Raw genomic sequence first — 27,272 nt, forward strand, 5'->3', positions numbered from 1 at the left:
GTATATAAATAATTAATAACAAACCACAAACATGCATGTGAAGTAATTGTAAACTTAATTGCTGAGATGAGTAAATAAAGGTTAAAGAAAAATACAAGAATGAGCAAAAGTATCAAAGACGCTAGCTTTCCTTCCATCTTCAAATGCTGCTCACTCAATCTTCATAGTATCACATTAAAATAATCCACAAAATAAGGAGCTCATTAGATTACTTAAAATAAATTCAATTTGCTCAAAAGAAAATGAAAATAAAAAAGGAAAAAAGAAAAAAAGAAATAGAAGAATTAAGAATAAAATAACCTGATAAGAAGAGGTACCAGAACCAAAGATAAAATCAGTTGGGAAATCGTAACGGTTATACTTCCTCCGTTTTTTTTTATTACATTATAGGGGTTTTGGAGGCAAAATTTAGTAGTGGGAAAAAGTAAGAGAGAGAAACGTAAAAATACAAAATTATCCATCTAATGTAAGATAAAATAAAAAGTAAGTGTGAAAAAGTAAGGATATGTTGGGTATTTGCAGTGTGAACATAGATATTTTTTATCCTAAAAAGAAATGATGCAATAATAAGTAAACTTCCTAAAGTAGTAAGTGATGCGATTAAAAAGAACGGAGGGGAAGTACAATTTAGCACCAACAATAATTAATTTTGCCACCCAAATTAAAAATAAGGTAAAGTAAAGAGGAAGATGAAAGGAAATGAACATTTTTTTTTTCTTTCTTACTCACTCACATAGTAGCCTCCGCTTTCTCGCTCCTGTCATGGCTGTATATCACAAACATTCTTGGGAATGCAGCGATTTGATTAATTTAATTGGATAAATGCAGCGATTTGATTAATTTAATTGGATACTGTCTCGGTTTTTTAAATGCTCTATCTCAAATACTATTCCCTTTATTTACTTGCTCCAACTCCAAGCGTGTACTTTTTAAAAAAAAATACTCCCTTCGTTAATTTTTATGTGTAACTTTTATTATTTTGGTCCGCTAAATATTATGTGTAACTTTCAATTTTCTTTCCTCTTTTAGTAAAAAAAACTAGTCAAATGTCAATTTTACCCTCATTTAAAAAATTAAAACACAATTTACTAACTATAATTAGATTTTATTAATCACTAATTCTCACCCTATTCTAATTCATCAGCTCTTCATCTACAATTCAAGAAATCCAAAACCATCCTCATTCATCTTCATCTTCCCCCATATTTGCTCTCTCATCTGTCATCCTCATCTTCCCCTATTGATCTTCTTTCTCTCTCTTCAACTTCAATCGGCGGTTTGTGGGTTTTCGTGAGGGTGGTGGTGGTTTCGTGGGGTTGGTAGTGGTGGTGGTTTCTTGGGGATGGTACCGGTGGTGATGAAGCCCGCGTTGAAGGCAGCGGTGGTGTTGGTGAAGGCGGTGTGGGTCGTGGTTTTGGGTTCGAGTTGGAGGTTTAGTTTCTAGTGGGTTGGTTTTCATGGGTTGTCGTTTTCGGTGGGTTGGTATCGTGGTGGGTGGTCATTTCTGGTGGGTGGGTTTTGGCCACTAGTAGAGAAATGGTCATTTGCGTCGCACTTTTAGAGTGTATTTGCGTCGGTTCTAGGTGCGAAGCAAGTGTTCGCGACGCAAATGACTTTTGCACATAGGTGCGACGCAAATAACTCTTATTTGCGTTGCACTTTTATAAAAATGCGACGCAAATGATAGTTATTTGCGTCGCTTATTTACAAAAAAGCGACGCAAATGAGTGTTATTTGGACGCAAATGAGATTTATTTGCGTCTTTTTTTAACAAAAACGCGACGCAAATAGTGTTAAATGTTGAAGCGAATTCTAGTTATTTGCATCGCTTTTTTACAATGTTGTGACGCAAATGAATCTTGTTTGACAATTCAAAAGCGAATTATTTGCGTTGCTTGTTTGTTTAATGATCAGCGAAGCAAATGATATATAAATATATATATATATATATATATATATATATATATATATGATACAAAATAAAAAGTAAGAAGCAATAATAAAGAATTCAAATATAAATTTTGGCAGAGTTTCCTTTGTAATTTGGCCTACCCATAAAATTGGGAATGACAGCAACATATCAAAAACATGTCCAATAAATTTACAACTCAATTCCATTGACATTATAGTCATCATTCAACACAATCACCAACACCAACCCAAATTGTTGGTAAACAAAATACATACATTCATGTCAATCCTAACAAATAGAACAAGAGTCTAACAAGTAAATGGAGTTTTGTAAGTGTAGATCTAAAGTTCAACATTGCATACAAAATAGTCTGCCCAAATATCTCAAAACAGAGATAGGAAAATGAGAATTACTTGATTTGTTCATTAATGGCGGATTCACAATCATCGGCGTACTTTTGACGAGCAAGAGAAGCCTGAGGAACAATAGGAACCATAGAAAGCTCCTTCTTAACCTCCTCAAACGGCTCAAAAATGACTCCGGTCAAAGGACGACTGTTAGTTTCCGGCGCCGCCGCAGAAACGGAGAAACTGCCATTGTTAGGGTTTTTCGCCGGTGAAGATAATCGGACCGAAGAAAAACTCAGAGAATTCGAAACAGAATTTGCCGATGAGAGAGAATTGGTTTCTCCGCCATTGTTGGCGAGGAGAGAGAAAGCTGGAGAAGCTCTGAGAAGCATCACGAAAATGGCGGAAAAAAGTTTTAGAGAGAGAAAGTTATGGAAGAAGATGGAGAAGATGAGAGTGATTGAGTGAGTGGACGAATGAGGAGAATATAAGGGCGTGTGGAGGGCGCTAGGTTTTTTATTTTGTATTTTGTTTTGGAATACAAATGGTCGTTGTGGCAATAACTAATTGCGTTGTTTATTCCTAAAAGAGCGACGCAAATGACAATGTTATTTGCGTCTCTCTTTTAGTAACAAGTGACGCAAATTATTCACAAAATCATTTGCGTCACTTGTTCCTAAAAGAGAGACGCAAATGACATTATTATTTGCGTCGTTCTTTTAATAAGTGACGCAAATAACCTATATCAGTGTTCTGCGTCGCACTTTTAATAAATAAGCGACGCAAATATTTTAAACTGAACTTAAATTATATCATTTGCTTCGTTTGTTTCTACAAGCGACGCAAATGAGGCGACGCAAATGAGCATTTCTCTACTAGTGCGGCGGTTCCATCGGTGGGTTTTGGTGGGTGGTTGTTGTTCTGGGTTTTGGTGTGTGTTCGTGGAGGTGGTGGTTCCGTCGGTGGGTTTCGGTGGCTGGGACGCTGGATGGTTTTTTCATTTGAAGTTTTTTTTTTTTTAAAGATTTGGATTTCGTGGGGTTGTTTGGAGGTGGTGGCATGGGTTTTTGTGGGTGGTACGGTGGTGATTTCGTGGGGGTGGTGGTGCTTTCGTGGGGTTGGTTGTGGTGGTGGTTTCGTGGGGGTGGTAGTGGTGGTGGTGAAGCCGACGGTGGTGTTGGTGAAGGCCGCGGTGGTGTTGGCTGGTCTTGGTGGTGGCATTGGGTGGTTGATTAATTATCCAAACATTCTGTTTCCACCTTAATTACATATCCTTATAATACATTAACCACCATTATCAAGTTTTGCCTCGTGAACCGTAAAGCCCCCCAAAGTTGCACATAAAAATTAACGGAGGGAGTAGTAAAAATTAATGAAATATGATGGAAATGAGGTCGGCTGTCGAAAAAAAAAAAAAGACCTGAAAATAAAATTAAAAAAAAAAGAGAGAAAAAAAAAGAAAAAGAAAAAGAAAAGTTAGTATAAATTAGTCAGTGCGTTTTCTCGATGGCTGGCCACATTGTGTGGCTATGACACATACCAAAACACTAAATGGGTAACCCCTGACCGAGTAACCCTTGAGCGATCGAGTAACCCCTGACCAATTAACCGCTGATAGAGTAACCCCTAACCGACTGAATAATCTTTACCGAGTAACCCTTGAATAAGTAACTCTAGCCGCACGTGGCCAGCCACATATAAAACTTTGTGTAAATGGGGAGGAGAGAGAATATGAAAGATATTAAAATAGAATAATATTATTAAAAGTTTCCAAAAAAAAAAATGGAGCAAGTAATAAAATACAGTCGCAAAAGGAAAGTGGAGCATGTAATAAAATACGGAGGGAGTATCTAGTACATTTGTCGAGACGCAACTTTGACTACATCTTTAACTTTTTTTTTTCTTTTAGGAAAAATATCTTTAATTACATATTAGTAAAATTTATAACAAATTAAAATTAAATCATCAAAATAGGCATTTTGAGTTTGTGACTAATCTAATGAGATATTATATAATAATGAGAATTTATTTATTAGGTAATGCTATATTAATGATTAGGGTAAGAATAAGTGTTTAATATCTTTCTTAATTTGATATTAATTTAAGATGCATGACGAAATCACACGCAAATCAATGTAATAAATGTTACATTTTCATTTGTTTTTTCCATTTTTAGCTCCATATATGTAACTTAAGGGTTATATATATAGCATTTTTCTAATTTATTTTATAAGTCAATGATGATATGTGAATGGTGCTAAAGTCAAAGTAAGTGATGCATTATTTTTTTTAAAAAAAAAAACTGGAGGGAGTATATGCATCACTACTTTTACAATTTTACACATGCACTATTCACATACTTTCTTTAATTTAAAACCTATTTATAATTGCCCGTTATAAACACTTATTTTTTTCCCGTTATGACTATTATATTATTTTAACCCTCATACACGTAACGAACATCGCCGGTTACAAATAGTGCATTTTTACCCGTTACAATTGAGGTTTTACTGGTGCCTACATGACTTGTCCATTCATATCTCAATACATATATAATTTAGTTAGATACGCATAATTTGTTTCATAATCATCAAAGCTTAACATGGATAAATGCCCTCATGAAATGTAGTATGAGCTATGAAGTATCAATATGAAATTTTTATAATAAATTATGAGTTTTTAAAATAGAAAAATTATTTTTAATTAAGTTTGACTAATAATATATATATATATATATATATATATATATATATATATATATATATATATATATATATATGAATAAAGAGAGCGTAAAAAAATGTCATTCTTGATACATAATGATTGTAGTTTCATCGAGGATAATTAGTTCAATCAAATATGATATGCATATGTTAGATTTTGAAAGATATTGTTGATGCCATATAATTTATAACTAGTATTTGAGCCTGGACGATGCCTCGGGTCATTACATTTTTTTTTTAACAAACCATTACATTTTTTCTTGTAATTGAATTTGTTATATATATTAATATTTTGTATCAAATGATAACTTAAATATCACATAATTTGGTGGTAATAAAACGCTCAGTTTTAGAATTAGAGGTTGCAGATTTAAATCTTGTGGAGAACTTTTTTTATTTTTTTATTTTTTATTATAAGTGCATGACATCCAATGAGAAACATATATATAAAAGGGAGACCCACATGGCGTTGAGTGGGTTGACGTGGCGTAATAAGAAGTTGAGTGGATGATGTGGTGCAATGAAGGGGTCTACGTTACACATAGACTTTCTTAAAAATGCTTTTTAATAGATTAGGGTTTGTTTGTTGTGGTTTTCTTTTTTTAGATTTTTTTGTTTTTCAAAACATATGATATATAGTCAACTTATTAAAATCATGATAATTTTAAAGTTGACAACAGAAAAGTGAAAACATCTTTTTCTTGTTTCCTATTTTTGGTTTTTTGTTTTCAAGAAAACAAAAATTTGAAAACAAAAAACTATGCCAAATAAGTCCTTAGTATAGATTAACTGATTCATATTCGTATTAAGAACACATTGCATGCAAGATCCTACTACATATATGCTATAGTAGAGTATTTTTATTTTTTTTAATTAAAAAAAAATAAAAATAGGACATACTTGTAGGTATAAGTTTTTTTTATATTTTTATTATTAAGCTTAGAATGTTTTAACGTACAAGTATATCATAAAAGACAGCTAAAACATAGCTTATGAATAATTTAAAAGTCAAACCTATCATCTGAGAAAAAGAATGAAGGAAGTACAAATATAGGTTTCCTAAGAAGAAATTCAAACACAATCGAGTATTTAATTTCAACATTTTTTTTTTGTAACCATTTAATTTCAACATATTAACATCCATAAGAATTGGAAAAGCAGAATTTCCTCAACATGATACAATTTTTTTATTTTATTTATTTATTTTTTTTATAATACCAAACTTAATTTCTAAATTGACGATCGAGCACCAATAGTTGTATCCTCTGCTTGATTCATTTGTATATTTGTAGTTGCGTTTTTACCCTTCAAAAATTGGGAGTACCATCTTTGAGAGAGTTTAGGGTGTCTTGTCAAATTTGGATCATTGTAATCAACATAGTATAGACCGAAAGTAGCATCGAAGCTAAATAATAATTCATATACGTCTAAAAGTGACCATACAAAGTATCCTTGAGTATTTGATCCATTTCTGCAATACAGAGAAAATTAAAAGAGTTAAAGATTTATTATGTAATTATTTCATTAATTTTTTAAAATAAAATATCCCACTAAAATACAACTAAAATGAAATGAATTCATTGATGTTGTTGTGATCAGAATTAAAAAAAATAAAAAAATAAAAAAAAAATACAACCGAAAGGGTCTATTAAAAGCTTTTCTAGAAGCAAATCTATAATTCTATTCAAGTTGATCCATCGTATTTGTAACACCAATAAGTTAAGCTCGTGGCTAATAAGAGTTGTAAAAGTTGCACACACAGTCATAATAATAATAATATCTACTTTCTTCGTTTTTTTTTTCCTTAATTTTTTTTTTTACTTGTAACAGTTTGACTTTTACAATTTTGACTAACTTTGATGATTTAATTTATAGCTAAGCAAAATTATAGTCATGTGAGATCTTGTTAAATTCATCTCAAGTTGTACTATTTTAATATCATATATTCATATGTTTATAATTTTTACACATTGATAATTAAAGATATTCACAATTGAAATAAGGTATCGACAAAGGTGGAAAAAAAAAAATGTGTGTTGCAAGTTTTAGAAGTTCAAATTATGTAGAGTACTAACCATTACGATAAGTTCTAGTAGCCTTACCTCACAACATCAAGTAATCTCCCAATATGGTCGTGTAAATATTCAACCCTGAATTGGTCTTGTATTGCTGTATTATAACTTTCCGCTTGACCTACAACAAATTTTTCATTTTAACTACCATTAATTTACACTCAAAATGTATTAATAAATTCAAAAGTGAGGAGAAAGAAAAAAGATTACCATTTTCATGGATAAAAATAAGTGGATTTGCATATACATCCTTGTAATACTCCAGAACTCGCTCAAAACCCCATGGTTCATTTGGAAACGTAAACTATAATATAGATCACAATAAATATGTAAGATACTATTAAATCACATAATTAGGGTATGTTTGTTTCCAATTATTTTAACTTATTTTTATCTTATTTTATAAAATATAAGTTTAGATATAATAAAATTTCCAATAAATAAGTTTAAATAAAATAAGTTATGATAGAATTAGTTCAGAAAATTCAAAGAAATTAAGTTCGGATAAAATAAAATAAATTTAGATAATATAGTTTCAGACAAAATCAGATAAACCGAACAGAGCCTTAAGTGTGTCATAATCAAGGCATGATAAATTAAGGGAGAGTTTGTAACCTCTTTTGGCGATGCACTTGAATTAGGAACTGTAAGGTAGAACATAAAATCTAATTAGAATTGTACTAGAAAAATAAACAAATGTTTAAGAGAAGAAAACAATTGAATGTGTAATATTAAAAATACGATAATGAGGGAGGGAGGGTGTATTAAGTAGGTCAAGGTTATATCTAGCCATCGTGTAAAAATAAAGGATAAACAACTCAAGATAGGAGTTCGCGTTATTATAAAGCAAAAAAAATAAAAGATAGGAGCTCACGGCTACTGATGCAATAGTCTAAGCCGGCAAGTCATGAGTTTTAAATATATAAATAAACAAACCAAATTTGCAATTAAACCAATGTAATATATTTTTTTTAAGGAAAGGTATACGATGTTAATGGTTTCCCTATCACACGAAATGACAAAAAGCACTAAATGTAAAAGTATGAATTTATGAAGTTAGTAATGCGAGTGACACCTTCTTAGTACCAACCGGGCCTAATGTTAAGACTATATTGAAGTTACTCTTTTTATCTTTTCTGAATACTTGTAACACTTTTTATTTTACTCATAGCAATATAATTTTATTGTTTCTCTTTCCACTAACTCTACTTAAACTAATTCTTTATTGATTTCTATCCCATAAACAATTAAATTCCTCCCCCCCTATTAAATTTACGTGTACACTAATTTATGTAATACTATATCTACAATTCTTCCTAATATACATGCGAGTAAATAATCCGTGGTTTATACACACGGGTGTACTGTGCTCATCGTACACCCGGATAAATAAAAAAAGGGCGGAAAGAACATCCTGTGTTTCATAAAGAACATACATGTATTTGACAAAGAACATGTTTGTATTTGACAAAAACATGCATTACCAAAGAACATAAAGATATAATAAAAAGAACGAGATAAAAACTTGATAAAATTTTCTGAAAAATTACACATTATTAACGGGAAAAATTTAGAGGTGATAAAAAATCGAGTAGGGTCGGCCATATCATAATTTCTTGTGCCCAAACCCGTAGAAAAGTAGCGGGTTTTCGGGCTTTTTTCGAACCCGGTTCGAGTTTTAACTAAAAATGTATTTTTAGGTTTGCCCAAACCCACCCTATTTCGGGCCGGATCGGGTCGGGATGCGAGTCATGCCAATGTTGATCACCTCTTAAAAAATCCTTACCAAAGATATCATTTCCCCAAAAAATAGTTTTCTATCTCTCCAAAAAAAATTCAACTTCCCATAATAATTTAGTTTTTTTTTTTTTTACTCTAACATTATTTTCAATTAAAAATAATTTAAGATTTCAATATCATATTTCAAAATACCATTTGTTAAAAGAACATAATTTATATTGTAAAGTACATATAGTTAATACCTAAATAACACACTAATCAAACTCAAAGAATATACGATAATAAAAGTAATTTAAATATGACATATGATAATAAAAAATAGAATTTGGGAGTCACTACGACCTTAAAGAACATACACGCCAAATTCAAAGAACATACTTTGTATTATTAAACCCAAAAAAAATATATGTTTATCAACATATGTTAAATAACATAAGTTATAATATAAAGAACATATAATTTTACTCAAAGAACACACTGATCACACTCAAAAAACATATTAAAGGTATGTTCTTTGTCAAACATAGGTATGTTCTTTATCAAACATGTTCTTTCCGCCTTTTTTTGTTTACCCGGGTGCACCATGAGCATGGTGCACCCGGATGTATTATCTAATTTTCACCAAGTGTTACAAGTGTTAAAAAACAAAAAGCGTGCATTATGTTAAAAAACCTCAAGTAAAGCATACGATAGAAGATGAAGACATAAAAAAACATACATATCCACTTCACTGCCATGTCGGCAAACAAATCTCGTGGCGTTTTGGTGAGACTCATAGAGTTGTCCTTGACCTTCTGGATGTAATAGTAATTAACTCCAATGAAATCAAATGAGCCCTTCAATAATTTTGACTCTTTTTTTGTGAAAACTGGAATTCTGTTGCCAACATTTTTCTTCATTATTTCAGGGTAATCACCATAAGTTAAGGGATGCATAAACCTAATACCCAATAAAATAAGGTCAAAATTAGAATTTCTCTTAAGATTCCAAAATAATAACACACTTACTTAATTTATTGTATAAATCAATACAGAGTAAATGAGTTTCATTGAATAGAAATATACATAGCTTTAAAAAGTGAAAAACTTCATCCGGCCTGACCATTACAAATACAAGTATACTATTTATAATTAGACAACTTACGAAAAGGATTTCAATTTATTATTAATATTTTTGTAAGAGAATTCGGTGTAATTATCAAACAAAATACATTCATTAAAGATGTCAATGGAGAATGGCGCGATGGATATTGCCCTATCCATCACTATCCCCACTTTGCATTTTCATACCCATCCTCATCTCCATTCGAGTGGCACGACCAAAATCTAACCTCATTTCCGCCTAGGAAGATACACATCTAAAACCATCCTCACCCCACCTGTCTCACCTAGGTATTCACACCAACTTAATTTCTACCTTCAATGCCTAATCCCCAACCTAAGAAAATACCGTAAGTGTGTATAAACATACAACAAATATGTGTTCAAAATACATAATAATAAATTAATAACTCTATAAGTGCATATTCCTCTACTTCACCACTTGTTTCAATTGCAATATCATGTCATTCCTCTATTAGTTTAGCAAACTTGGGTCATCCTCTTTGTACAAATATTATTTTTTTAAATATGTGGGACGGGGCCGAGATAGGTACCACTCCCCCAGCCATATATATTTCAAATTTGGACCCATCTCCGCCACAGAGCGAGGATGGGGGTCTCCTATTTGACCCATTCCTGTGATATCTCTACTACTCATATAGACAATTAAGCAAATCGGATTTTAGATTGTTTAGCTTTGTTAATTATGACATTTACCATATAGCCGGCCATAAATAATATAGCTTTAAATTGATGTCAAATATTTGTAATTTTTCATCTATCTAACAATTAGATAAAAGTCTTGAGAAAAGAAGAACTTAACTTTTTGAGTACTTTATACTATAAATAAATTAAATAAATAAAATTATGGTATTCAGCTTTGAACAGTTCAGCTAGAGGTTGGTTGAAGTGGTGGAGAGGTGGCACGACCTCCACATCAAACTCTTGAGTCTCGGCTCAAACCTTATGAAACTCATTTGAGAGATATCCTTTATCTTATTCCTGATAAAAAGTAAATTAAATTAACCTTGAGCTTACCAGCCGATTAGAAAGTCGTAGGCTCTTTGACATGCAAGTATATCTTCTCTTGTGTCCGTAAGAGGTGCAAAATGGTAAGAAAGGAGATTAATCCCAACGAGTCCACGTTGTTTGGCCTATATCCAATTGTATTAACTTACAATAATGCAAAATTAAGGTGGTAAGCAAATTTTGTGCACATTGTATTATATCCAAATGACAAACAAATAACAATATAATTTTATATACAAAGTTAGGCAACGCTTGATAGTAAAGGGGGGAGATAAGGGAATCCTCTACTCCCAAGCAAATGTAGGTGATAGGGCTCGACCTTGTGACTTTGAAGTCACAAGGTCAGCTGCCCACCACCTTCACCAAGCATGCTTGGTATATATACGAAGTATATGATATCGGATATTTGAACAATTTAGAAGTACTACATGCCGTGGTACTTCTTTTGCAAGATACAACAAGCAAATTAAAGCTAGTCAAATCAGTAATTAAGCATGTCAATGCTTTATGCATTCAAAATAGTAAGCATTTATGCTTGTTATTCTAAGCAATGGATCGGAATCACTGCATGGAATTGAATCAACATACCTTGTAGTTTTCCTTATATAGTTTTACGGCATATGCATGAGCCAACAATATGTGGTGAGCAGCAATGTATGGCTCCGTAGTCGAATTTCCTTTAGTACAATTGATAAATCCAAAGGGAGAAGAACATCTACTTGGGGGTGTATTACCAGCATCATAACCACCAAAGACGAAGATATTCGCCTCATTGAAAGTTGTCCAATGTCGAACCCTATCACCAAATTCTCTAAAGCAAACGTCTACATATGATGTAAAGTCTTCTCTGCATAAGTGGATAAATAAATTGTCAATAGAAAATAATTTAGGTAGATTCATCATCATTAGACACATTTTTTAATTTATTTACGATTATAAAGAGAGATTACAATAAACATTGTACATCTGATAATATTTAATATACGAACTTTTAAATAAGGTGGGTGTGAGGTAACCATTTTTTTTATTATTATTATTAGTAATAAAGTGCATAAGATTTAATCAATAAAAGAGATTTGTCAATAATGAAACATACCGAAAGTATTAATCAATAACATTAAGAGACGAATAAAACAATAATTATTGATAATATTATGAAACACAGATTGAATATTGATCGAATTGACAAGTACATACATGATCCTAACATTGAGGAAGCCTCCATACTCATTCTCAAGAACCTGTGGTAAATCTGTGTGCACCAGTGTAACATGTGGTTCAATCCCTGCAAATTAATTTGAAATGTTACTAAACAAAGTGAAACCTACGTATAGTTTTTTTTTTAATATATATATATATATATATATATATATATATATATATATTTTTATTTACTTAAAAAATAAGTGTAAACAAAACATAAGGTTAAACAATCACAAAGAAAATATGTTAGATTTTGAGAAAAATCCTCAAATTAGAGTATGTACCATTAATCAATATATAGGGTTACAATCTTAGTCTTTATCACATTAGGAAATCAAGAATGATAAGTATACAAACTATACTAAATATATCCTAAATCTGCGACAAATATTATGTTTCTATAATACCTATCACACAGTACCCCCCGCAATCATAGCCGGATGCTATTTCATGATCAAGATCAGAAGATTGGCTAATCAAAGTCTCAACTTTCCCGGTTATTGCCTTAATTGATCAAGAATGATGGACTTCCAGTATATTCCCCTTGAGCCCATCTAGTAGTAGCTAATATGTGCTCTCATGATCCTATTTTCCATGCCATTCCTGTTGGGTTGGTAATGTGTGGATAGTGGTTCAAGGCAATTACATGAGGAGGCATAAGGAGAAGCGAGAAGGTGGCTCGATGGAAGTTCGACCAAAACAAGGTGTGGTTCGACCGAACTACTCAGAAGTTCGACCGAGCTGGTGAAATGTTCGGTCGAACCAAATGATGAAAATTAAGCACTCGGGTTCCCACGGTAAACTCATTCTTGTTTCTTTGTTTTACTTGCTTTCATTCTTCATTGTTATTAATTGTGTTTATCACAAATTAGCTAGCACATTCGTTAATCCTTTCAATTGGTATCAGAGCCAAGGTTGTTTTGGCTGTTTGTTGGATTTGTTTGTGTGGGATTGCTTGTTGTTGTGATTGAAAATCCAAATTTTGAATCAATTTTTTTTGGTGTTGTGGGTGTTCAAAATTTGAGTGGCTTGTTGGAATTTCAATTGTTTGTTATTGAAATTTGAAATCTTGAATTTTGGGATTGATTAACAATGGAAGACTGGAAAGTAAGGATTGAGAAGTTTGATGGAAAAGACTTCGAGTTTTGGAAGATGTAAATAGAGGATTATTTGCACCAAAGGGATCTTCATCAACCTCTTGAGAAAACGAAATAACCCTTCGGTATGAAGGAGGAGGATTGGAAGGTCTTGGTTCGCAACGCACTTGGAGTTGTGAGATTTTCATTGTCTAGGAATGTTGCCTACAGTGTTAAGGATGAGAAGACAACGGCAAAGTTAATCAAAACTCTATCAAGTATGTATGAAAAGCCCTCGCCGGTGAACAAGGTTTAGTTGATGCGCTGGTTGTTTGATTTAAAGATGAGTGATGGTAGCTCGTCTACGGAACACATGAATGAGTTCAATTCGATATTGAGCTAATTGTCTTCTGTGGAAATTAAGTTTGATGATGAGGTGAAGGCATTGATTTTGTTGTCCTCCTTGCCTACGTCGTTGGAAACGATGGTGGCCGCTATTAGTAATTCTTCGGGGAAGATGAAGTTAAAGAGTGATGGTGTGAGGGATTTGATTTTGAGTGAGAGCGCTCGAAGAAGAGTATTCGGGGAGTCCTCCGGTGAGGCATATGCGTTTGAGAGTATGGGAAGGGGAAGACAACAAGGTGGGAGTGCTAGTCATCATGGGAGGTCGAAGAGTAGAGGGTCGGGAAGATCGAATGCCAACGTGTTGTGTTGGGGATGTGGCAGTGAGGGGCATGTGAAGAAAATTTTCCCCAAGATTAAGAAGAAGGGGAAGGGCAAGAGCCACGGGAGTGATAAGGATGAGGATGCATCCACAAACTCGGTGACGGAGCATGATCTGGATGCTTTGTGTGTAGCACGGAGTGCTCCGCGGATGCTTGGGTTCTTGATTTCGGATCTTCGATTCATTCTACTCCATGTAAGGAGTTGTTTTGGAGGTTCAAGTCCAAAAAGAAAGATGATGTTCACCTTGCAAATGGTGAATGTGTCGAGGTCATGGGGAGTGGAGATATGAGTGTGAAGCTCAAAAATGGTGGTTTGTTGGAGTTGAAGATTTGAAGGATGTCATGTACATCCCAAAGTTGAAGAAAAGTTTGATTTCCGTAAGTAAACTCGACAAAGCCGGCTACAAGGTTGTGTTTGAGAGAGGGTCTTGGAGGATTGTCAAGGGAGCTCTTGTTGAAGCTCATGGGACTTTGAATGGATCCTTGTACACTTTGGAGAGCACAAGTGTATGTGATGAAAGGGGATGTGATTCTTTGAAAATGGTGTCGTTTGTTGAAACGAGCCAAGACAAGGGTACTCACATGGGAGTTGTGAGTAGTGATGTCAATGGAGCGGGTCAAGTAGGAGACCCGCCCCATTCCCGCCTCAGGGGTCTTGGTTTGGCAGCTGGTGGGGCGGGAATGGGGATAAAAATCATACCCGCCATTGATGATGGTGCGGGGGTGAATTTTAGATTGTACCCGCCTCATCACCGCCCACCCCACCCGCCCCACTTCGTACTCGCCCCATCCCCACCTCATACCCACACCTATATATCTTTAAAAACAAAATTATATACGTTTATAATATTTTATAAAACAATTATGTAAAATAAAATATTAAATAGGAAATTTTAAATATTGGTACCTCAAAAATGGACCTAATTGAATTTTCGCACCCGTTTAAAACTTTTTATTTTTTTTTATTTTGGTACCCGTCAAATTTAAAAATTATAGGTTTTGGTACCTTCGTCCATGTTTTGTTAAGTTTTCTGTTAGTGGGGCGTAGCCATAGTCCTGTCACCTCCCTGCCACCCTTAGCCCCCCCTCCCTGTGCGGCTGCCGGCAACCCCTATAACCACCTTCCAGCCACCAAAACACCAATTATTAGGTGTGCAACCAACCATAGCAGCCTGCCGCCGCGGCCAGGCACGCGGCCCACTGTCACGAAAGTCGTCGAACACACTCCAGCCGCCACCACCACCACTCGAAACTCCCTAATTCACCTCCAATTCGCCGCTCCATTACACCACCACCGCCAAAATTACCCCCTACAACACGCACCAGCAAAACCCACCTGAAACATCCCCCGCAAAACCACCTGAAACAACCTAGAAAACGACCCGTTTTCTAAGTTGTTTAAAAACCCTAAACGGGGTTTGTTTTTCGGGTTGTTTCAGGTGGGTTTTAGGGTTTTGGGGGGCGGCGAAAAGAGGAGGGTGGTTGTTTCGGGGGAGGGAGGAGGCCGGCAAACAGGGGGGTTGTTTTCCGCGAACGATGGTTATTTTGGAGGGCAGCTGTGCGGTGGTTTAGCGGATGAGATCGAAGGAGGGAAATAGAGGAGGTGGGCTCGCCGGTTCCGGGGGAATGTTTGGGCACCGACAGCCGGGAAGGGGAGGGGGAAGGGTGGCTGACGGGGAGGGGGGAGGGGTAGCAGTGGTTGGTTGGTTTTTTTTTTAAAAAAAGTTTTTTCTTTTTTTTTTTAATATATTAAATTATTAAATTACTAGATAATGGGCCCCATTAACGGAAAAGTTAACAGAAAATGGACGAAGGTACCAAAACCTATAATTTTACACTTTGATAGGTACCAAAATAAAAAAAATAAAAAAAGTTTTAAACGGGTGCGAAAATTCAATTAGGTCCATTTTTGAGGTACCAAAATTCAAAATTTCCTATTAATTATAATACTTTGTAATACACTTATATTATAAACAAAAAACTGTGTAATATTAAGAATGATTTTTTTTTTAATTTTTTTTTATTTTTTTTATTGTAATCTAAATTCATTATGTTGGATTGTGTATTTGAGAGGCGGAGATTAGGCGGGTCTTGGGTGGGGATTAGGTGGGGGTGGATATCCAAGTGGGGGTGGGGCAGGGATGGTTTTGGAATTGTACCCGCTGGGGCGGATATGGGGATGAATTTTAGACCCGACGTGGTGATGAGGATGAGGATGGGGATGAAAATGTTAGGTGGAGATGGGAAGGCCAACATCCGCCCCGCCCCACCCCACCCCATTGACATCCCTAGTTGTGAGTGATGTGAAGAAATCCCACAAGGACGTGGTATGGGTGAAAAATGGGCACAAAGGTGTTGTGCATGGAAAGCAAGCTAAGGGTGTTGTGTTTGGGTGGGAGAATGGTTGTGTGTTGTCATGGATGGTGCTAAGTTCGGGTGGGAGAATGGTAGGAGTGCTCGGAGAATAAAGAAATGATGTTGATTCGGGGTTGGATGAGACCTCGGTTTTGCTTCCTTGGTAGAAAGGAAGTGTGGATACTTGCTTCCATTGCTTGTGATGTTGATTCGAGGTTGGATGAGACCTCAGTTTCGCTTCCTTGGTAGAAAGGAAGTGTGGATACTTGCTTCCTCGGTTAAGAGGAAGTGATGGTGCTTTCTTGGTTGGAACAGAGTGTGTTTGATTGCTTTCTTGGTGAAGAGAAAGTGCTTGTATCAAGGTTGGTGTAGACCTTAGTTTTTTTTACTTGGTGTAAAGGATGTGCCTAGCTTTCCTTGGTGTTTAGGAAGTGGATGGTGTGCTTTGGAGATTGATGATGATGATGTTGTGTTTATTGGTTGTGTGCAGTGTGATCTCTTAGAGATAACCGTATTTTAAGGTTGGGAGATTGAAGAATTATAGAGAGATGTTGTTCAACAATGGATGTGTTTTTAGTATATATGAAGTGCACACTTGAACTGATCTCCAGGTGGGAGATTGTTTATAATGTGTGGAGAGTGGTTCAAGGCAATTAGATGAGGATGCATTAGGAGAAGCGAGAAGCTGGCTCGATGGAAGATCGACTGAAGGTGTGGTTCGACCAAACTGGTGAAATGTTCGGTTGAACCAAATGATGAAATAAAGCCATGCTCACCGTCTCGTATGTTCGGCCGAACTACTTGGAGGTTCGACCGAACTCAGGGTAGGTTCGGCCGAACATAGTTGCCCTTGATCCTGCGCTGCGATTTCTTTTATTTCGATCGGGATAATCTTGGTCGTTGATCTTTCGGCCTTGTACTCTTAGACTATATATACTTGTGTATGGACATTAATTAGGTCATGATGTTAGATTAAAAGAGAGAGAAAATCCTTTTGAGATTAGCTCATCTTCTTAGGGTTTAATTAAAGAGAGTGAATTAAGGGAGGTGTGAGCTTTCATGGTGTATTGAGAGCTTGTAATCATCATCATCAAGTTACTCCATAGTGGATTGGTGGGTTTTCTCCCGGCACTTGGGTTCCCACGGTAAACTCACTCTTGTTCCTTTGTTTTACTTGCTTTCGTTATTCATTGTTGTTAATTGCGTTTATCACAAATTAGCTAGCACATTCGTTAATCCTTTCAATTCCTCGGTGTTTACTTTCATAGTTCTATATAATTAGTATTTATTGATGTTTAAGTATGTTAATTCATTGAATATGTACATGGATAAACGTGATAAAAGAACATTCCAACTAAAAAAGAATGGAGAAGTATTACATACCGTGACTAATGAGTTCATTGATGAGATTGTTGTAGTATCTTAAACCTTTAAAGTTAACAGCTCCTCTGCCATCTAAAAGACATAAGTTTTATCACATTTTTAGAAATTATAGCGGCTTGATTTGTACGATGTACAATATAAAAATGAAAATTGTATGAAATTAATTTTCAAATATAGTATGGAGGAATATGGTGTATCATATGTTACAACTTGCAAGTGATAGGGTGTGGATGACATATTTATTAAATTATGTTTGGACGAAGAAAGTAAAGTATAGTATATATATATATATATATATATATATATATATATATATATATATATATATATATATATATGTATATATATTATAAATATGGTGTGGAGGGCGTATTTATTAGTTTATTATTGTACGAAGAAAGTAATGTATTAATACATATTAAGTAAAATATGATATGAATAACGAAACATAAAAAATCCCTCCTCTTGGCTCACAAGGGGAGTTTTTAATGTGGTAAGGTTAGTAGATTAGTAATCGTACCGGGTATTAATCTTGACCACGAGATAGAAAATCGATAGGCATCCAACCCTGTTTCCACCATGAGTTGAACATCTTCCTGATGACAGATGACATACATTTATTAATGAATATTAGCAAATAATAATCCTGATTAGAATAATAATAAAATTAATTGAAATACTGAAGTATTGATCGATTACCTTGTATTTATGATATTGATCACATGCTACGTCTGGATTACGTGTGTCATACTCTGACAATTACAATTTATACTTAAATCAATGAAACAAAACGATGTTGAAACAGTAGTAGGAAAAAAAAAAACATATAGATGGGAAGCGGTTATGGGTGAACCGCTTCCAATATTGTAATTGGAAGCGGTTTGAACCGCTGCCATTTTCAAATCTCAATAATGGAAAACCCTAACACATTATACTGGCCGCTTCTTCCCCACTCATGAACTACTTTTCTCTCCTCTCTCCTCTCTCCTCCCTCCTCTCTGTTTAGCCCCCTCAGCTCCTCTCTCTCCTCTCCTCTTTGCTCAGGTCCTCTCTCTCCGCTATCCTCTCTTCTCTCCTTGATTTCTCCTCTTTCCCTAGCAGCAGCACCAACAGCAACACCCCTTGATTTCTCCTCTCTCCCTAGCACGCAACAACACCGACATCAATACCGACAGCAAAGACGAGCAACACCAACACCGACAACAACAACAACACTGCCTCGCTCCAACAACCACCGTCGAGCACACACAACACGAATGCCAGATCTAATTTAATTTAGGTAAGTATTTAGTTCTAGATGTTTTTTTTTTTTCAAATTTCAGATTTTAATTATTTGTATTTTTTTCATATAATTGTAGTTTAGATTTTATTAAGTTTAGTACATAATTTTTAGATAGTCAATCATTTTTGTAATTTTGGATTATACATTTAGTTCATAACTTGTACTCCTTCCGCCGCCCACAATTATCTGCAATATTTGCCATAAATGGGTGTTCTCTATTATGTGCAACAAATTTTTTTTTTTCCTCTTTTTTTATTTTTTAAAGGGTAAAAAGACCACCTTACCATTACTTTTACTTTTTAACTTTGTTTAACATTTTTTAATTACACTCAATTTTCCCCCTTTTTCCCACTCATAAAAGGGCCCCTCAATTTTCCACCTTTTTCCCACTAACTTTATCCCACCCAAAAACAAAAAAATAAGGGACCATTTTTTTCCCTCCTTTTTCCCATTAAATTAAACCCACCCAAATTTAATTAAACTCCACTGAAAGTTTTACCTAGAAGTCCGCAAAAAGGACGTTTAGTGCAGATAATCGTGGGCGGAGGGAGTATAATTTTTGTTGTTAGATCTTAAATTTTATGATCTAATTAATAATTTTTTTATTTTTTTTTGTGTTATAATATATTGATTGTGTGTTAGCTGGGATGTGCATGTTGGTAGGTATGGCTAGGTATCTTGGTGCATGGTGGAATTAGTGGCTGTGAATTGTTGGTGGTTGGAAGAGTAGTGAAGGATAATTAGCGGTCTTATTACTTGTAGTATTAATAATTTAATTTATTTATTTTTGGATAAAAATGTAATACTACAACAAATTATTAATAAAAATCTATGTTTTATACATGTGTTTGGCGTTTGTGTATAATTTAAGTGAAAAAAGCGATATATATATATATATAAATATTTATTATTTGTAAGCATAATGGGCAGCAGTTTTGGCATTGAACCGCTACACATTCCCTTCAAATGGGAAGTAGTTTGAACCGCTGCCCATTTAAAGAGGTAATGGGATGCCACCTTAGCCCCTGTGGTTCAAAACCGCTTGCCATTTGTGTTTTTCAACTAGTGAAAGACGAAAAAAGTTATGAGAAGTTGAGAAAAGGAATATTTTTAAAGGTTCATGGCTCAAATAATGTAGTTGCCTAGTTGGTCCATAGTATTCGATGCAATAGTCGAAATGTAAGATTAAATATTGTCTATATTATTGTCCTATCCTGATCTCTTTAGTATTAAAAAAAATGGATTAATGGCGCAAAGTGTTTAGGGTTATTATGTTTATATTAACATCAATTTAGAAATGTGTGATAAAATCACGTATGTTACAAAATATAATAAATATGTATGCCCATTATGGTCGGCTTGTAACTCCCTCAATATTATGACTTTCATTGTAACCTCCTTGTAACCCTATATACCTTTACTCTACATTGTAACCCCCGCATTATTAGACTCATTATTGTCCATTTAGGTTACATATTCTCATCATATATATATCACGTTATCAGCGCCGTACTCTAATCGAGGCTATTACGTTGGTCAAACCAGTCTTACTCCGTAATTATACTAGCTACCAAAGGTACTTTCCAACTGCTTTGTATACTGACAATATTGTATTCCCGTTAATATTTGTAAGTCAGTCAATATTACGAGCCCTTTTTATACATAGCATTAGTGTAATGTTAATTTGATATTGTGGTATATTATGCTTCTGGTATGTATCGTATGATGCTAGGGATTGTTTTGATCATGATGTCATTGTCTTGGATAAAGTTTTTGGATTATTAGCTTTATATATATCAGTAGTGAAGTGTTTAATTCTTGTTTTGCCGCATAGGAATTAATGATTTATGACTATTTTTCTAATGATTCGGATAATATGATTTTGTTTATATAGTTTGATGACTATTATTTTGCTTAGCCGACTAAAAATGTGTGGTTTATTTGTTAAGAATTGTATAATTCATGATAGCCCTTTCATACATGATTAAATCATTAACAGTGGTATTATTGTTTTCCATATAGTATATGTTTATTGGATACTATTTAATCTTGTCTTGTTATTTTGTATATAGAAAAATGTTGAATCTTGCCAAGCTTGAATGTGTGGCCCTTGATATAACTGGAAAGAATTATTTACATGGGTTTTAGATGCTGAAATACACCTAGATGCTAAAGGGTTTAGTGAAACAATCAAGGATGGTAATAAAGCAACACCTCAAGTTAAGGCTAAAGCCATGATTTTTCTTCTCCATACCTACATGAAGGGCTTAAAAATGAATATTTAACTATGAAAGAGTCACAAATCCTTTGGAGTAATTTAAAGGGAATGTATGACCACCAAGAAAAAGTGATACTCTCTAGAGCTCGTTATGATTGGTTGAATTTGAGGTTGCAAGATTTTAAATCTGTTAGTGAATATAACTCAACTATGTTCAAAATAAATTCTCAATTAAAATTATGTGGATAAAATATTACTGACGCAGAAATGCTTGAAAAGACATACTCCACTTTCCATGCAATTAATATTGTCCTGCAGACACAATATAAGGAAAAAGGTTTTAAAAACTATTCTGAATTAATATCTTATCTTCTTGTGGCTGCGTAAAATAACAAGCTATTGATGAAAAATCATGAATCACGTCCTACTGGCTCTACTCCTCCATCCCCTGAAGCGAATGTGACTACCCATAATGGGAAAGAAACTATAAACAGAGAGCATTCCAATAGTAGTGGTCAAGGTAGAGGTCAAGAGCACGGTCGTGGCCAATGGCACGATCGGGGTCGTGGATATGGTAGAGGTCATGGAGGTCATTTCACAAACTCACATTCCCACTAGAAGTGGGAACATAGAGATAAAGTTGAGAATGAGAAAGGTGAGACCAGTATATGTTAACAATGTGGTGTCAAAGGCCATTGTTCTCGGGTGTGTAGAACTCCAAAGCACCTTGTTCAACTTTACCAAGAATCATTGAAGAAAGGAAAGAAAGTTGAGGCAAATCTTGTTCTTGAGGATGGTGAAGGTGATTTTGATTCTGACAACACAACTCATCTAGAAGTTGCTGATTTCCTTACTTCTCTAAAAGGGAATAATTAAAATTATATAAAGTTATGTTATCTTTAAGTATTACATTTAATCTAGTAGTTTACTTATGTTAATTTTTATGGTTATAACAAAACTTTATATGCTTTATAAATCTATGAACTATTTGAGTGTTTTATTTACGTATTTTATCATCATTATTTATTTTTATTATATCTTATATTTGACATGTATTACATGAAGAATATGGACACTACTCAAGTTATGAATGGTGAAGAATTATGTCTTGCCGACAGTGCAACTACTCATACTATACTTAAAAAAAAAAAAAAATTCTCTCATTTGATGATGAAAAGGATTAATGTGAGTACTATATCGGGTAGTATAGATATCATTGAAGGATCCGGAAGAAATAACATAAAATTGTCTTGGGGAACTAAAATTAAAATAACTGGTGCTTTATACTCCCCATTGTCTCAAAGAAGTTTAATTTATTAATTTTTAAGAATTTTCGCAACAATGGTTATCATATTGAGACAATCAATGAAGAAAATAATGAATTTCTTCAAATAACGAATATAACTCAAGGCACAAAACATGTTTTGGAGAAACTCCCTACATTCTCCACTGGTTTGTACTACACAAAAATCAATGTGCGCTATTGAAACTTATGTTATAGTAAACCTGTAAACCAGAAGTTTACTGAAAACTTTGTTGTTTGGCATGACTAGTTAGGATATCCCGGTTCAATAATGATGCGAAAAATAATAGAGAATTCATGTGGACATTCTTTGAAGAGCTAGTAGATTCTTCATAATAATTTTCCATGTGCTGCTTTCTCATAAACTTAGTTCGTCCATCACCAGCTAAAATAAATTTTGAAATAATTAGTTTTCTGGAACGTATACAAGGACATATTGGGGCCTATACATTCCCATGTGGACCATTTAGATAGTTTATAGTTTTAATCGATGCATCGACTAGGTGGTCATATGTATCCTTGCTATCAACTCGCAACCTGGCGTTTGCGAGATTACTTGCCCCAATTGATTAAGTTACGGACACATTTTCCAGATACTCCTATTAAGACTATTCGTCTCAATAATGCCGGTGAATTTACTTCTCAAGCTTTTAAGGATTATTGCATGTTTATTGGGACAAATGTTGAACATCCTGCAGCACATGTTCATACATAAAATGGTCCAGCAGAGTCATTAATTAAACGTTTTCAATTAATTGCCAGACCATTCCTAATGAAATTCAACCTCCCAATTTCTGCATGGGGACATGCTATATTACATGAAACATCACTAATTCGCATCAAGCCAACAAGTTATCATAAGTTCTCCTCATTACAATGGTCTGAAACCAAATATTTCCCATCAAAGAATTTTTGGATGTGCGGTTTATGTACCAATAGTTCCACCACAATGCTCTAAGATGGGTCCTCAAAGGAGGTTGGGAATATATGTTGGATTTGAATCTATCACCATCATTAATTAAATATCTTGAGCCTACAACGAGGGATTTATTTATAGCTCATTTTGCAGATTGTCATTTTAACGAGTCACTTTTCCCAAAATTAGGGGGAGAAAAAAGAGAGTTGTAAAAGGAAATTAAATCGAACTAATCATCATTATCTTATCTTGATCCTTGAACTAAACAATGTGAACTGGAAGTTTAAAGATAATTCATTTACAAAGTTTAGCAAACCAATTGCCAGACTCGTTTGCTGACCCCAAAAGAGTGACTAAGTCACAACTGTAAATGCTCCGTTTAAAATAGATGTCCTGAAAGGACAAAACAAATTTGCTAATGAGTCTAAACCTCGTCAGAAACGTGGAAGACTAATAAGTTCCAAAGATAAGAATCCTTGGAAAAGAAAAGGAGTAATGATTGATGATGGTCAAGTTAGAGAAACAGTTTTTGACGGATCTCCAGAAGAGACTTTAGACATGATACAAGAAGAAATTCAAGTACCTGATAATGAAGAAATTTCAACAAGTACCTCCAGAATCCCCATATTTTTCTATATTATAAAATATCACTTTCTTTTTATTTATTTTTTTATTTTCAAAAGCTTTAGCTTTCACCACCTCTTAATTAAAATCTCATCTTAAAAAATAAAAACAATAACTTTAGTGCCAAAACTTGTTTTATTATTGTTTTGGGGTCATTTTGACTCTTAGGGTTCGATTTAAGGTCAGAAATTGAAAAAAGTTATCGAAAATGCCTCGTTTTGCATGCTAAAAATATCTCAGTTTCCGTGACACATACAAAATGAGGCATTTTCAATAAATTTGTTAATTTTCGGTATGCTTTGTCAATGTTTTAGGGTCATTTTGGCTCTTTGGGTTCGATTTGAGGTTAGAAATTGAAAAACAAATTATCGGGAATGCTGCGTTTTGCATGCTAATAATTATCTCGCTTTGCGTGACACATACAAAATGAGACATTTTCGATAACATTTTTCAAATTCTGACCTCAAATCGAATCCAAAAGGCCAAAATGACTCCTAAAACCTAATTAGAACAAGTTTTGGCACAAAAATTGATGAGTTTTTTTTTTTTTTAAAATGAAACTTTTTGTTAAGAGGTGGTGAAATCTAACACTTTTGAAAAAAAAAATGGTGGTTTTTTTATAATATTGGATAAAAGAGTGATTATTTCAAATAGAGTGTAATAGTGTATTGAGGATTCGAGGGGATGGTTAATTACAAAATATCCTAAATCTTTTGATGTTTTTAAAATTTCTCATGTTCGTAGATCAGGTAATACATTAGCACATTTAATGGCAAGATAGAATACTCGTAGTTATGCGGAGCTTGTTTAATTTGTATGTATTTTTTTCTACAAGACCTTACAATCTTGTCGCAACTTGATTTGGAATAATATTATCTGCTAGCTTTTTCCCTCAAAAAAATTTACGAAGTAACAAATTAACTACTTTTGCTTTAGAATTATCTTTTAATGATAATCTTTTTAAATCTCTTTGTGTGATATAATTAAAAAATTAACAAAAAAAAAATAAAATATTGTCCCATTCATTATTATATATGCGGTCAAAAAATACTTTGACATTAGTAAACCTATTAGAGATATTTCCTATTTTTAATATAAATAAGGAAATTATGTTATCTACGTAAATATTTTTTTGTCTTTTTTATATAGCCTTTTGTAGTATATAAAAAAATTGTTGAAAAAAGGAGTAAACATTGATAAGAATCATGTAAGCTGAGCTCCTAGTAAATAAAATGAGCTTAATTAACTTACTAGAACGATGGGCAAAAGTATCATATATACTGGGCTTCCTTCCGTCATGTAATGCTGCTCCCTCAACCTTCACATACAAATAAATTACATGAGATTTTTCGATTTTGTAATATAACAATTAATGGGGCGTTGTCACCATATATTATTGACTGTAAACACTAAAATTAAATAATTCAATCTAGCCCAAACTTGCACCATTGATTCATAGTTTCATACAAGCCAAGTCTGAGTTTTATCCTAAACTTTATACGCAGTATTACAGTCTAACAAAGTATGTTATAATCGTCATTATTATTTGTTTACCTATACATTTTAATGTGGTTGTTTATATAAAAATCAAGAGTTAGAAGAAATGAAATACGAACCTGATATGCAGAGGTACTAGCACCAAATATGAAATCCTTAGGAAAGTCGTAACGATTATACTCTTTGCCTTCACTTCCAGCAACCCCTCTCAACAATGCTAAGCATAGATGCAACAAACACAACCCAGCAGTAACCCTCATTGCCATAATCTCTCTCTATTATCTCTCTCAATTACATACAAATTTCAACTGTAATTGACTAGATTGCAAATATAATACATGGTACTAAAGTCTAAAAACAAGATAGTTGTGAGGCATGTATTTCAATTTTATATACTCCGTATGTTATTTTTCTTTTTATTGTTCAAGCACATAGCACCTATTTTTGTTTCTATATTGCGAGAACCTTGTACTTTTTATCAAACAAAAAATTGCATTCAAAAAGGTGATTGATTGCAAAATTCCAAAATAAGCATTTGTGGTTGTTTTATAATCCATCACAAATGTCCAATTGTTGACCACTAAAATATTTCATGTGATGAAGACTTGTGAAGGATCTTTAATCACCAGTTGTTGATCACTAAAATATTCTTTTGATGTGTGAGTTTTTTATTTTTTATTTTTTTTTGATGAACTTGTACGAGTAAATGTATCACTGTTATATTAGTATATTCTATTTTGGGAAGTTTTCTTTTAGTTCACACGTATTCTTTTTTGAAAAGTTTATTTTTAATTAATCCTATTATAAACTTGATTAAATAAGCTAAACACATGCTTTATCCACTTGTTTTAACATTCTCTCTCATCTCCTAAAAGTGTGTGCCTAAATTAAAAGTGTTATCTAAAAAGAAACTAGACGTATTATTTATGAGTGTGAAAATACGTTTGCTATTTTTATAACTATAAATCAGATTGTAGACAGATATATATGCACAGTATTTGTTTTGTATTAGATGAAAATGAGTGTTATATATAAAAAAAAAATTAAATAAAAAAAAAATATACTAATAATAATAATAATAATATTGTGTTATTATAAAAACAGTAGCTATGTGTGTTCTATTATTTAAAGGCAAAATTGCCTCAACATCCGAAAATATAGGTTGGATGCACCAAACATCCCAAACTTTGAGTAGTGGCTAGTACACCACCAACTATTGATTAGGTGCAATGCGTGTCATTATTAAATGTTATTTTTGCACTCAAACTGAGACATTTCTTGTAATTAAAGGGTAATAATGACACATATTACACCCTAATCCACAGTTAGTGGTTTGTTAGCTACTAGTCAAAGTTCGGGGTGTTAGATGTCTGGATACACCCAAGCTATATTTTAAGGTGTTGAGGCTAATTTTACCTTATTTAATTAATAGCAATGGTTAAAATCAGTTATCACATGTTCTTTCAACTTTTTGTTGCCTTATAATAGCCGTAGTACGTCTTTCATGGGAGCTCCCCTTTTCCCACATAATAACTTTATTCCAATCTACATATCAAGTCAATAATTTTAAATTTCTAAATCAAATCAGCCTAAAATATATGGACTAGGGTGATGCTAAATGTCACAATTTGTGACAAAATAAAAAATGTCATAAATTAATGTGGATGATGTGTCGGACAATAGGTGGTGGGTAGTTATTATATGGAGGTAAACTTTTATTGTTAATTACAAAAAACTAATATGCAACGTATTTCTTGATGCAAAATA

At 33.6% G+C, this 27,272-nt stretch overlaps 2 protein-coding genes across 2 annotated transcripts; both read right to left on the reverse strand.

Moving 5' to 3' along the window:
* Window positions 1-2,321: 2,321 nt before the first annotated feature.
* On the reverse strand, window positions 2,322-2,651 carry LOC110739314 (ferritin-1, chloroplastic-like). The gene has a single exon (XM_021919782.1). The coding sequence runs from the start codon at window positions 2,649-2,651 to the stop codon at window positions 2,322-2,324; it is 330 nt and encodes a 109-aa protein (XP_021775474.1).
* A 3,365-nt stretch (window positions 2,652-6,016) lies between these two features.
* On the reverse strand, window positions 6,017-25,980 carry LOC110739236 (cyanidin 3-O-glucoside 5-O-glucosyltransferase (acyl-glucose)-like). The gene is made up of 13 exons (XM_021919695.1): window positions 25,625-25,980; window positions 25,260-25,326; window positions 18,365-18,417; window positions 18,186-18,261; window positions 17,666-17,737; window positions 12,121-12,208; window positions 11,512-11,770; window positions 10,933-11,048; window positions 9,513-9,733; window positions 7,670-7,698; window positions 7,265-7,358; window positions 7,085-7,175; window positions 6,017-6,453 (listed from the first exon to the last, which is right to left on the reverse strand). Exons 1-13 carry the CDS (start codon window positions 25,769-25,771, stop codon window positions 6,213-6,215), a joined length of 1,554 nt encoding a protein of 517 aa, XP_021775387.1. The 5' UTR covers window positions 25,772-25,980; the 3' UTR covers window positions 6,017-6,212.
* Between the last annotated feature and the right edge of the window lie 1,292 nt (window positions 25,981-27,272).

The sequence above is a fragment of the Chenopodium quinoa genome, unplaced genomic scaffold, assembly GCF_001683475.1.
Source record: "Chenopodium quinoa cultivar QQ74 unplaced genomic scaffold, ASM168347v1, whole genome shotgun sequence".
Lineage (NCBI taxonomy): Eukaryota > Viridiplantae > Streptophyta > Magnoliopsida > Caryophyllales > Amaranthaceae > Chenopodium > Chenopodium quinoa.

Bases quoted from the DNA above. Each gene is read 5' to 3' on its own strand.
- LOC110739314 (XM_021919782.1), bottom strand. From the start codon at position 2,651: ATGCTTCTCAGAGCTTCTCCAGCTTTCTCTCTCCTCGCCAACAATGGC.
- LOC110739236 (XM_021919695.1), bottom strand. From the start codon at position 25,771: ATGGCAATGAGGGTTACTGCTGGGTTGTGTTTGTTGCATCTATGCTTA. The intron at 7,176-7,264 runs GTAATCTTTTTT...AATTTGTTGTAG, and splicing joins TATTTTTATCCATGAAAATG to GTCAAGCGGAAAGTTATAAT. The intron at 6,454-7,084 runs GTAAGGCTACTA...TCTGTATTGCAG, and splicing joins AGATTACTTGATGTTGTGAG to AAATGGATCAAATACTCAAG.